We start from the raw sequence: 12,985 nt of genomic DNA on the forward strand, positions 1-12,985 counted from the left end.
AGGGCTGGACACGAAAGTGGGAGGTAAACGCAGGACATAGAAAGGGTCGAACGTGGGAGGCAAATGAGGGACAGAAGGAGGTCGAACATGAGGCAAAAGCAGAACACAAAAGGGGAAGGGAGTGCATTTTTGGACACAAGGCATGAACTTGGGAGAGAGGATGGAGGAAGGGAGGGAAAGAGATGCTGAGGTGGGGGAGGAAATAGAGAGGGAGAATTGGGCGTTGGTGTGTCAGTGAGAAGGAAAGAGATGTTTGTGTACACGGGGAATGGAAGAAAGTTGAATTTTTGGTCATAGGGAGGGAGTGAGGTACAGATGAGAAGGAGAAATATTGTGGTGGAAAGGGAACAGTGGGACAGATTGAAATGAATGCAAGAGGGAGGAATGTTGGACATAGTGGTGAAGGGAATGGAGGGAGAGATGTGGCTTGGTGCTGGAGAGGGGTGATAGAAGGAGAAATGGGCAGGGGCGAAAGATGAGAAAGGGATAAATGCTGGACCATGGTAGGAGGAACCAATGGACAGCAACAGAAGAATTTACAGAAGATGGGAAAGCAGAAAAAAGAAACTGGGACCAACTTTATGGAAAAATAAGTCTCCAGACAACAAAGGTAAAAACAGAATTTATTGACTATAATGTTAGCTTTGGGAAATATATATAGCAGATGTCTTTGTATTGTGTTCAAAAGAAAAGGAAATGCATTTCTGGTTTTATTTCTACAGTGTTGAAGTACTTGCTGACCCTTGCTGTGACTGGTGGAGATCCCCAAGCACCGCCAGCAGAGGACCTCCTCTAGAGATGGCCAGAACCCCCCTCCACCAAGCACAGCAGTCGCTGGCAACATCCATGAGTCACTGAGGTGCCGGCATCTGTGACTCAGGGACGCTACTGCTGCCTGCCAAGCTTGGCAAAAGGGACCCCCAACCAATTGCAAAGGAAGTCATCAGCTGACAGCTTGGGGGTTCTCATCAGCTGAGTATTTATATTTTATATTACATTAGAGGCTCTGGTAGAAATTAATTTACAAAGTATGTATTCTTCCCAATTAATATTTCCAAATTAATAAAGTGTATTTGCTTATTTGTAAATGAGTCTCTACCAGAGCCTTTAATTCAGTAGCATAATTAAATGAAATAACTATTTCTGAAGTTTCTAGGGACGGGCGGGAACGGAGGTGATTCCTCGCGGGAACGGGTGGGGACGGAGGGGATTCCTCACGAGGACGGGTGAGGACGGAGGGGATTCCTCACGAGGACGGAGGGGATTTCTGTCCCCGCGCAACTCTCTAGTTGAGAGCTCTGAGATCCAGGATGGGTCTGAGTCCTCCGGTCTTTTTGGGAACTAAGAAGTAATGGGAGTAGAATCCCTGATTCTGCTGATTGAGGGGAACTTCTTCGATGGCATTCAGCAGGAGAAGGGATTGGACCTCCTGTAGAAGAAGGGAGGACTGTGCAGACTCTCTTGGTGGAAGGTCTGCTGGTAGGGTTTGAAAATTGAGTGTATAACCCTGATGAATGATGTTGAAGACCCAGAGGTCCGATGTTAAGAGCTCCCAATGACTGATGAAAAACTGAAGACGACCTCCGATAGGCTGAGGTAAAGTCTGTAAAATGGGAAGAATGACTATGCTCCGGAGAAACACGTCAAATAGGCTGCATAGATTTTGGAGGTGCAGCCTGTTTTTGCTGTTGTTGACATGGTTGCTGCTGTTGCTGTCTCTGCCTCTTAGGTTGAGACTGAGCTGGGGTCATATGCTTTGCAGTAAATCATCTCCGATAGAAGGATTGTCTGAAAGGATGAGGTTTTTTCTTAGGTTTTACAAGAGTATACCACCTAGTTTCATGGGCTGATAATTTTTGGGTAGTCATGTCTAAAGAGGCCCCAAAGAGCTCGTCCCCTAAGCAAGGAGCATTAGCCAACTGATCCTGATGGTTGACATCAAGCTCCGAAACTCTCAGCCAGGCTAGATGCTGCATGGCCACTGACATGGCCGCAGTGCGTGAGGAGAGCTCATAGGTATCATAAATAGAGCGGACCAGGTACTTACGAAGTTGAAATAAGTCAGAGATGAAATGCTGACAAGCAGATAGTTTTCACTCAGGCAAATATTTATGAAATTTAGCAACTTGGTTGACTAAGTGCTTTAAATAAAAAGAAAAATGAAAAGCATAGTTGCCAGACCGGTTGGCTAACATAGTGCTCTGGAACAATCTTTTGCCAAACTTGTCCATGGTCTTCCCTTCTCTGCCAGGAGGTACTGAGGCATAGACGCTAGCCCTCACAGATTTCTTCAGGGTTGACTCCACCAGTAGTGATTCATGTGGAAGCTGAGATTTGTCAAACCCTGGAATGAGAACAACCCTATAGAGTGAATTGAGCTTATGAGGAGCCACTAGGATGGTTAAAGGAGGTTCTAAATTTTTATAAAAAGTCTCTTTTAAGATGTCGTGAAGAGGCAGCTTCAAAAACTCCTTGGGTGGCTGGTCATAATCTAAGGCATCTAAGAACTGCTTAGATCTCTTGGAGTCAGCTTCCAGTGTATTAGAGAGAGCCTCAGACATTTCCTTTAAAAATCTGGAAAAAGATGACTTGTCAGATTTCTGAGTAGGCTCTTGAGAAGAGGGAAAATGGGTATCCTCGTCTGAAAAGACCTCATCATTAGATACAAGAGGTTCTTGATCAGAATCACCCCACAGATCTGAATTTCAGGTTAGAGGAGGTCGGTGCCGGGCACAGAGTGTCGAGGGCTTGAGATGTTTCATTTTCGTTAATGCCTTGCCTAATCTGACTGACACCTTCTCGGGAGATGTCTGAGAAGAAGGGCAGTGCCCGATTGTCTCCGATACCAGTTCCTTATCTAGGAGGCGGCACTGATATAGACTCTTGAAAAGTTGGTGCCATTGTCGAGGGCTCAGACCTGACTGGCACTGGCGGAGCCGGCGTTGCCATAACGGGAAGGAGAACTGCTCCCGTAACCATTCGTGCAGCAATTCTTTAATCTGCTGCTTAATGGAATGTACTAGTACTGCTGGCTTTTTGCCGGTACCTTCGGTGCGGCTCTGTGCTCCGGCGATGAGGAGGCCAATACCAAGGCACTCACCGAAATCAGAGCTGAGCATTTCTTGAATCTCCTCGAAGTCAACAGGACTTGGCTCACTGCCGGTTTGAGGCCCAGAATGGGTGGGAGAAGGCTTCTTAGCCGGCTTACCCAATGTGAATTGCGACACCAATGTTAGTGGATCCACTCTCGGTGTCATCTTGGTTGGTGTGGTCTTGGGTGGCGAGGACGGTGTTGGAGAAGAACTGGGCTCCGTGTCCATTGTGGCACCAAACAGTTGCCTTTGCTGAAGAAGCTGTTTTTTGAGGGACGAGCAGCGGGATCAAGAGTAGGCATGGTGCTCGGGTCCCAGAAACTGCAAGCACCAACGGTGAGGGTCGGTTAACGAAATGGCCCGAGTACAGCGACTGCACTTTCTGAAACCTATCGACGGGCGGAACATGGACGGGAAGACAGCCGTTGACAAATCGAACTATATGGCTAGAAGGGTCCATAAGGCCCAAAAGGGCCAGAGCCTGCAAAGGAAAAAGAAAAAAAACTGGGTTTGTTTGGGTTTTTTTGGGGGGGAGGAAAGAAAAACAATTCAGAAAACAAATTATGGCTAAGTGTCAAAAACCACGGGAGCAGGAAGGCAAGTGAAGAAAAAATAAGTTCAACCGAAGCTGAAGCGCATCTTACTAGCTCCGCGGAAACTAGAAAACTGAGGGACCACGCACCCTACGTCGGGCGGGAAGGCCTCGCGCATGCGCGGTTCGAGCTATCGTGAACTTTCTAAAGACTTAAAGTAGCGATGCACTTTTAAAGTGGTCCCTACCGGGGCTCCATCAGTGACATCACCCATTCGTGAGAATATGCTGCCTGCTTGTGAAAAAAACATTTTTTAACCTGAGAACTAGTGTGATCTTCAAAAGTCAAGCCGGTCCAAGATGACACCCAGGATTTTGATGGTAGAATTAATTGGGTGATCTGACCCAGTTAATCTCAAAGAGGTATTCGTGATCTTGTTATTTGGACTTGCCAAGAAGAACTTAGTTTTATCCGAATTCTATTTAAATTGCATAGTCCATTAAGAACATAAGAATTGCAGCTGCTGGGTCAGACCAGTGGTTAATCGTGCCCAGCAGTCCGCTCGCGCAGCGGCCCTCTGGTCAAAGACCAGTGTCCTAACTGATACTAGCCCTACCTGCATATGTTCCGATTCATCTGGAACTTGTCTAACTTTGTCTTGAATCCCTGGAGGGTGTTTTCCCCTATGACAGACTCCGGAAGAGCATTCCAGTTTCTACCACTCTCTGGGTGAAGAACTTCCTTATGCTCGTACGGAATCTATCCCCTTTCAATTTTAGAGAGTGCCCTCTCGTTCTCTCTACCTTGGAGAGGGTGAACAACTTGTCCTTATCTATTAAGTCTATTCCCTTCATTACCTTGAATTTTTCAATCATGTCCCCTCTCAATCTCTTCTGTTTGAGGGAGAAAAGGCCCAGTTTCTCTAATCTCTAACTGTACGGCAACTCCTCCAGCCCCTTAACCATTTTAGTAGCTCGTCTCTGGAACCTCTCCGGCAACCAGTGTTGGACGCAGTACTCCAGGTGAGGGCACACCATGGCCCGGTACAGCGGCATAATAACCTTCCCCGATCTGTTAGTGATCCCCTTCTTTATCATTCCTAGCATTCTATTTGCCCTTTTTGCCACCACCGCACATTGCGCGGACGGCTTCATTGACTTGTCAATCAGAACTCCCAAGTCCACTTCCTGGGAGGTCTCTCCAAGTACCGCCCCAGACATCCTGTATTCGTGCATGAGATTTTTGTTACCGACATGCATCACTTTACACTTATCCACGTTGAACCTCATTTGACATGTCAATGCCCATTTCTCAAGCTTGATTGTGTCATGTTGCAGATCTTCACAATCCCCCCCGTGTCTTCACTACTCTGAATAACTTTGTATTGTCTGCAAATTTAATCACCTCACCCGTCATACCAATGTCCAGATCGTTTATAAAGATGTTGAAGAGCATGGGTCCAAGCATCGAACCCTGCGGCACCCCACTGGTGACGCTCTTCCAGTCCGAGTATTGTCCATTTACCCCCCACTCTCTGTTTCCTTTGCTCCAGCCAGTTTTTAATCCACGTGAGTATTTCACCCTCGATTCCATGGCTCGCAATTTTCCGAAGTAGTCGTTCATGCGGAACCTTGTCAAACGCCTTCTGAAAATCCAGATATACAATGTCAACCGGGTCACCCTTGTCTATCTGCCTGTTTACTCCCTCGAAGAAGTACAGCAAGTTTGTCAAACAAGATTGCCTTTGCTGAAACCGTGCTGGCTGGTCCTCATCAGACCGTGTCCGTCAAGGTGATCAATGATGCGGTCCTTTATCAGCGCCTCTATCATCTTTCCCGGTACCAAGGTCAGACTCACCGGTCTGTAGTTTCTTGGATCTCCCCTCAAACCTTTAATGAAGATTGGCGTAACACTCGTCACCTTAGTAAGGACAGATGAGATGAATTGTTCTGTCTCTTGAGTCAGGGAGGTTATGGGAATAATAATTGTAATGCAATCTGCGTATATACAGAAAACCTTGGATTGCAAGTAACTTGGTTTGCAAGTGTTTTGCAAGAAAAGCAAAACATTTGATTAAATTTTAACTTGATATACAAGCAGCAATGTCTTGCAATACAAGTACACACATCACAACTGAGCCGATGGTTCTTCTGACACTGCAAGAGTGTAATGACTGTTCTAAACAAGCAAAGTCTTGCAGTACGAGTACATGCAGAATACCCGTGTCACATCATCACAATTGAGCCGATGGTGGTTCTCTCTCTGACACTGTAGTGTAGTGACTGTTCTAAATGAGCGAGGTCTTGCAATACAAGTACGTATAGTATTTTCTATTAAAGGTTTTGGGTTGTGGAACGAATCGTCTGAGTTTCCATTTTTTCTTATGGGGAAATTCGCTTTGATATACGAGTGCTTTGGATTACAAGCATGCTTCTGGAACGAATTATGCTCGCAAACCAAGGTTTTGCTGTATATGATCTCAATTTTAAATTGGATAACATATTTCCCAATGATGCTATATAGACATTAAAAGTGAAGGGGAGAGTGGGGAGCCCTGTCGAACTCCACAGGGATTACACCAAGCCTGGGAGAAAGTTCCTTCACTGTAAACCTGATAGATATGTTTTTTTAGGAAACCCATAAATCAATTTAGTACCTGTCCAGAAATGCCAATGGAATCAGGGCATCTAAGCAAAATGTCATGATCAACAAGGTCAAAGGCATTGCTCAAGTCGAACTGCAGTACCAATGCGCTTTTTCCCAGGGAAAAAATATGGAAAAGATAATCAGTCATGGAAGCTAAAATTGTTTCGGTACTATGATTTGTACGAAATCCAGACAGAGTTGTGTAGGATGTTGAACTTCTCTAAGTATTTCATGAGATCGATGAAACCCTTGCACTGCATCCTGAACAATTAGGGAATAATTCTCAGCAAAGTCCATCAAAATGATGACGTGACCCACCTTTAGATTTTATTTCATTTCCTTCAGATAGGCACGCTGGTGCTTTGATATGAAATGGTGGCTGGCTAGAAAGCACAGTTACTTACCGTAACAAGGTTTTATCCAGGGACAGCAAGCAGATATTCTCACATGTGGGTGATGTCATCCATAGAGCTTTAAAAGTGCATCGCCACTTTAAGAACTTGAGAAAATTTGTGAACTGCCCACACTGCACATGCATGTGTGCTTTCCCGCCCAACGCTGCTCGTGGCTCCTCAGTTCCGTAAGCAAGCTAAGAAGCCAACCAGAGGAGTTGGGTGGGTTATGAGAATATCTGCCTGCTGTCCATGGATAACACCTATAATGGAAAGTAACTGTGCTTTATCCTAGGACAAGCAGGCAGCATATTCTCACATGTGGGAACTCCCTAGCTTACTAGAATGGGATGGAGGGAGGGTTAGCCATTAGGAAAATAAATTTTGCAATACTGCTTGGCTGGTACCGAGGGAGTCAATATCGGGGTAAGGAGTTTAAACATATCACTCCCTTGGAAAAGTGCACTGAGCTTTTCACAGAAGAAAAGCACCAGTACCTTTGGCCTTTCTGCCGATACCATCGGTGCCTTGTCTTGCCTCAGAGAGGGTGACCTCAAAGATGATGCACACCTCAATGCAGGAGAGGCAAGGCGCAAGAGAGGTCGTTGCTTGGTCAGCATCAAGGGACTCGATACAAGGGTGACCTGCGACACCTGTTCGAAGATGGCGGCTTCTTAGCTGGCTTACCAAATGGAGCGATGTCTCCCGACGCCGGTGTCAATGCCTTTGACATCGAAGCTTGTGATGTCTTCTCTGTGTCCATACCAGTGCCAAACTACTTTTCTTGTTGAAGTTTCTGGCTCTTGAAGGAACATTTCTGCAGGGTAGAACATCAAGCACAAGATTCTACACGGTGTTTCGGGCCAAGGCACTGCAAGCACCAACTGTGGGGGGTCAGTGATGGAAATTTGCCTTGGGCACCTGCAGCACTTTTTAAAACCCGTTAATGGCCGGCACATTGATGGAATAAGTGACTCAGCCAAATCGAACTCAATGGCTGAGGAAAAAGAAAAGACCTTGTCAGGCAAAACCCACGAGGAGAACAGAGAGGAAAAAGTTTCTCCACTGTTTGTTTGTTTTTAAGAAAATTAAGTAAAAAAGAAGAAAACGAGTGAGTGGTAAGCCAAAATGCAAAAAATTTGAACGGCGTTCAAAAACACAACTTCTTAGCTCCATGGAAAACTAAAAACTGAAAAGCCACGAGCGGCGTCGGGCAGGAAGGCACTCGTGCATGTGCGGTGCAGGCAGTCCTCAAACTCTCTCAAGTTCTTAAACTGGTGATGCACTATTAAAGCTGTCCGTCACCCGCATGTGAGAATATGCTGTCTGCTTGTCCTGGGATAATACATGTTTTGTCAATTAATTTGGAAGTAAAATCTAAGGATAACTGTCAAGTTTCTAAAGTATCCCAATCTGTATGAATCCATCACTTAAATGCAATTTCATCAGGGTCACTTTCTTTAAAATAATCAGCAAGATATTCCTCCAGAGGAATCCTCCCAAGGCATTTTTCACACCGCTGTAACATGCAGTCTTTTGAGTTAATATCACATACAGTTTTGCTCAAAAGCAATTTGTAGTCATCTAGAAGTGAAATAGCAGAAAGCATAAGTTTCACATTTTGATGAATTGTACAGACTCAGTGAATGAATTCCTGATGAACTGACTAACGCACCATTTTAGCCTAAGCACACAGAATTTTCAGAGCCCAATTTCAGGACCATGCTTTTCCTGATAAATCGTGTAAAGTTCCTTCAGATGCACAATAACAATCTTTTCTGCTTTGCAACTTTTTCCACCATTAATCCTCCCAGAAACATAATCCTTTGTGCCTGTGCATATCCTAGAAACTTCATCATCTCTGTAAAAAATGTAGGACTTTTTGCTTAACTTGCTCAGCAAGCATTTTCCCTTGTTTTGGTATTGGAACAGCAAGAATACTATTCTCCTGCTTCAGCTTCATGGCTCTTTTTACCATTCTGGTTGAGATACTGATTAATTATTTGGTAGTTTTCTCAATACTCCATCTATTTGGGGCCAGGGTCAGAATTTGTATTTTTCCTTATGGTTAGAAAATTCCAACTTTTGTTTCAGTTCCTACAGTACAATTTTGGCATTTATCACTTGCTGGTACTTGTTCAATATTAGCAGGTGTTAAGCCACTAACAGCAGCAGTTTGATTAGCAATGGCCCCTTGGGCTTTACTGAAATTGTGCTTGGGGTTAACTCAAAGAATTTTGCCTGCTAACCCGTTGAATTTTTAAAGGGGAAATACCAAGTGTAAAACTGACACTGAGAGGTTTTTAGCTGCATTAATGGTGTAACCACTGCCATAATCAGTCTGAGAACCTTTCACTTCTTCTAACTTTGCATTAAGGTCTTATCTACAATGTGGACAAGGTTTTTGGCCTAGTTTGAAGTGTTTGTTGTATTACATAGTTTTCAGATTATCAGCTGTAGCAAGGTAATACTAGATTCCACTGGACTTTTGAGTTTAATTCTCGATCTTCTGAAGAGAAGACATTGGTAAACTTTAAACCAATTTGGTCAGAATAAAAATCTGAAGGTTTGTTGAATTCAGAACCATCATAAATTCCAGTACTACAAGGACCTAATTTGTTGTTAAATTCCATAAGATAGAATAAATGATCACTTAAAGATAATAAATGTGAAACGAATCAAGGAAAACTTATAAGATAACAGAAGTGACATATGTTAAACAATAGAAAAGAAACAGCTATTCTGTAACAGAGCAGATAGAAATAGGATGCCTAAGTCATAGTTTCATCAAGATAGATAAATCATCAGGAAGGGCCATAAAGGCAAGCCATAAAGGGCACAATGGTGTCACAGGACAGGGGCATGTTCCCCAAATATCTGCCTCAAAACACTAACATGACATGTTGCTTATACTGGACTTACATCAGTAGCTATCAAGAGTGGGATTAGGTTCTTACCTTGATAATATATTTTCCAGTAGAGAGGGATGGTATGCTGAACCAAGGGTCTTCCACCCACTCCTACAAGTCAATTGAAGGAGATACTGATCACTGTTTTCAGCACCTCCTCCTTTACCCTGCTCTCTATTGCCCCCAGTCAGCTATTTTCAAAGCCGGCAACAGCCCTACAGTAGAAAAAAAAAGGACAACAGGCAGACCCACCCCAACAGGAACTTGATTTGCTCATACCAAATAACACAATGCTCTCAGATATGCCCAGGAAGGGAACAAAGTTAACAATCCTTAACACCAATAAACCATATGAAACTGTGGAACTCTGGAGGGAAAATCACTATGGAACTATATAACTTCAATATACAATTTCTTCAAAACAACATTAGCTGTCAGAAGGTTCAGAGACCAGCATTCAGGCAGCAGACAGTCCAGGCAGGTGCATCAACAATGATGGGCGGGGGTTCAGCATACCATCCCTATCTACTGGAAACCAGTTTGACTGGTTTAGCTACCGATCATATTTGCCGAACCGATGCACAAAAAGGTTCACCAAGTGTTTATCTGCGCGATCGCTCATTTTTCAATCAGACCATGCAAATAAGATTGCTAATATTAAAGCACCATGCAAAGCATCTGACCAATCGATGCTCTAAAACCAGTCAGCCATGCACAAAAAATAGTGATCAGCTCTAGTGATCAAAAAAACAGAGACAGGTTTCCTGTCAATAACTGTGTTAACAACAGGTCTTGCTGGGTTCCCCCCAGACACATTTTTTTTCTATGGGCACAGATGTCCGTGTGTGTAACACATACACAATATCTATATCATAAAAAAATGCTGTACTGGTGTTCCCCCCCCCCCTCCTTTCAGTTAAGGCTCTCTCCGATGATCCACTGCAACCCCCCCCCCCGTGCCAGCCAAAATTGGCAGACGGGAGCCAACTCCCTCTTGCCACCACAAACACCCTGTGCCAGCCAAAATTGGCAGGAAGGATGCCCTCTCCCTCCTGCCAAAGGATGCCCCAGAGCCAGCATCCTCACGAGACGTCCCCTCTCCTTCCCCACTCCCCTTTGTTAAAAAAAAACCCCACAAAAAAAAACCCATGACAGGAGGGATGCCTACTCCCTCCTGCCATTGGATGCCCCCCCCCCGCCTCCCCCAAACACCCCACGAATCTTTCCTGTACTTTGTAATTTGATGATAGCAGGAGGGATGCCCAGTTTGTCCTGCTCCTCAGACCACCCCTGAGAGATAGAGAGAGAGAGATAAATTGAGCTAGAGAGAAAGAGAGAGATAAATTGAGCTAGAGAGAGAGATAGAGAGAGAGACTGACTTATGCAGAATAATTATCCAGCTTCACCTTCCCAACGTGTACCATGTTCTAGAGGCAAGGAAAAATTGGTATGTACCAGGAGCACTATTCTCTTTATTGGTGATGTCAATGAAACAGTTCATATTCTCTGCCTCCAACAGAGAGAACCCATCAGTGTGGGCTGGTCTAGCAAGGTTATAAGGAATGCAGATTAAAATCTATTACTAGAAAAATAAATGATTTTTTAAAATTATTTTTCCTTGAAAAAATTCTTATTATTCACAGTGTATATCTAGTTACATGATGCATGCATCTATATGGTATATTAAGAATCTAACAAACATCTACTAGACACTCAGAAGTCTGGTTCCAACCCAAAATTAGAAACAAGAAAGCACTCATACCAAGTATCCTTTAATTATTTTCTTGATAGTTACAGCCAGCCTGAGCTGTTTTTTATGGTAGGGGCAGAGGTGAACTATGGGAGGGCAACCTATTTTTCATCCTTACCACCTCCAGGTTAAAAATATTAGCTTTGGCTGGCAGGGAATTAGCATCCCTACTAGTAAAGAGACTGCTCACGCATTTACAGTTCACGCAAAAACCATGGAATGTTGCTACTCCTTGGGTTTTGGCCATGTTCTAGGAACCTGGATTGGCCGCCGTGAGAACGGGCTACTGGGCTTGATGGATCATTGGTCTGACCCAGTAAGGCTATTCTTATGAGAATGTGCGAGGAGTCCTGGTGACAGCGACTGCAGGAACACTGCCAACTTTCTTTTTATTGCTGCAACACAAAGAGTAGAGCAGCCAACTTGGGCAGCGAATCTCTTTGACTGGTGAGGCTTGGCATCCCTACTAGCCATTTAACAGGTTTGGAGAGAGCTTCACCCCAAAGTAAGAACATAAGAACATAAGCAGTGCCTCCGCCAGGTCAGACCATAGATCCATCCTGCCCAGCAGTCCGCTCCTGCGGCGGCCCCAAACAGGTCACAACCTGTCTGAATCACCAGAAGGGGCTCCCTTGCCACCTTGATTTCTCATTGAAGTCCTATCTTCCCATCGAAGTCCTAACCCTCCGGTCTTGCACATGCACAACCTGATTGGGTTTCTATACTTATTACCTGGTTAGCTTTCTATACTTGTGTTACATCCCAGCACCTCTCTCAGTATCCCACGATCCCTTTATCCCTCAGAAATCCGTCCAATCCCTGTTTGAATCCCTGTACCGTACTCTGCCTGATCACTTCCTCCGGTAGCGCATTCCAAGTGTCCACGACCCTTTGTGTGAAAAAAAACTTCCTTGCATTTGTTTTGAACCTATCTCCCTTCAGTTTCTCCGAATGCCCCCTCGTACCTGTTGTCCCCTTCAGCCTGAAGAATCTGTCCCTATCCACCCTCTCTATGCCCCTCATGATCTTGAAGGTTTCTATCATATCTCCAAGATCATGAGGGGCATAGAGAGGGTGGATAGGGACAGATTCTTCAGGCTGAAGGGGACAACAGGTGGGCACTATTTAAAGCCAATGATTTTTATTAAAACTACTAAGAGAACCATAAAGTAGCTTACCTGAGTTGGGACAAGTACTGGAGGATAAGCCAACTTGTGATGTCTATACATCCAAAACAAAAGGAGTACTATCACTGCAATTCCCATGATAGGCACAAACGAGTAAAGCAAGGTGTTGAACAAAGATGGCTTAGGTGTAACAGGATTTGAAGTAGCTGATAATAAAACAAGAATGTTTGCAGTTAAAATTATACATATATACATATATATTACAAAACACTGGTAAGAGGATTATACAAAAGTTTAAAACATTAATCCTTAGTTAACATGCAAATTCTTTCAAAAATAAGTTACTTCAAATATTTAACCAATTCTTTGATAATCTTCATCATACTATAGTTGCTTACATTATGATTTATAAAGTAGTTACCATATATACTTGAATATAAACTGAGATTTTCAATGAGTCTTGGTTTATATTCGAGTCATCCAGCTATGCACTCCCCCAGCCTTTTACATGACTTCTCCAGGCCTGCCTTGAGCCC

The 12,985-nt window shown here is 44.0% G+C and overlaps 1 protein-coding gene across 1 annotated transcript in view; it reads right to left on the reverse strand.

The window, feature by feature from the left end:
- The window catches only part of ACVR2A (activin A receptor type 2A), a 162,069-nt gene that overhangs the window by 59,019 nt on the left and 90,065 nt on the right, over positions 1-12,985 (reverse strand). The window contains exon 4 of the mRNA XM_033945599.1: positions 12,501-12,655. Within this exon, the coding sequence (XP_033801490.1) occupies positions 12,501-12,655 (155 nt within the window). The remainder of the gene's footprint in view (positions 1-12,500; positions 12,656-12,985) is intronic.

The sequence above is a fragment of the Geotrypetes seraphini genome, chromosome 5, assembly GCF_902459505.1.
Source record: "Geotrypetes seraphini chromosome 5, aGeoSer1.1, whole genome shotgun sequence".
Classification (NCBI taxonomy): domain Eukaryota; kingdom Metazoa; phylum Chordata; class Amphibia; order Gymnophiona; family Dermophiidae; genus Geotrypetes; species Geotrypetes seraphini.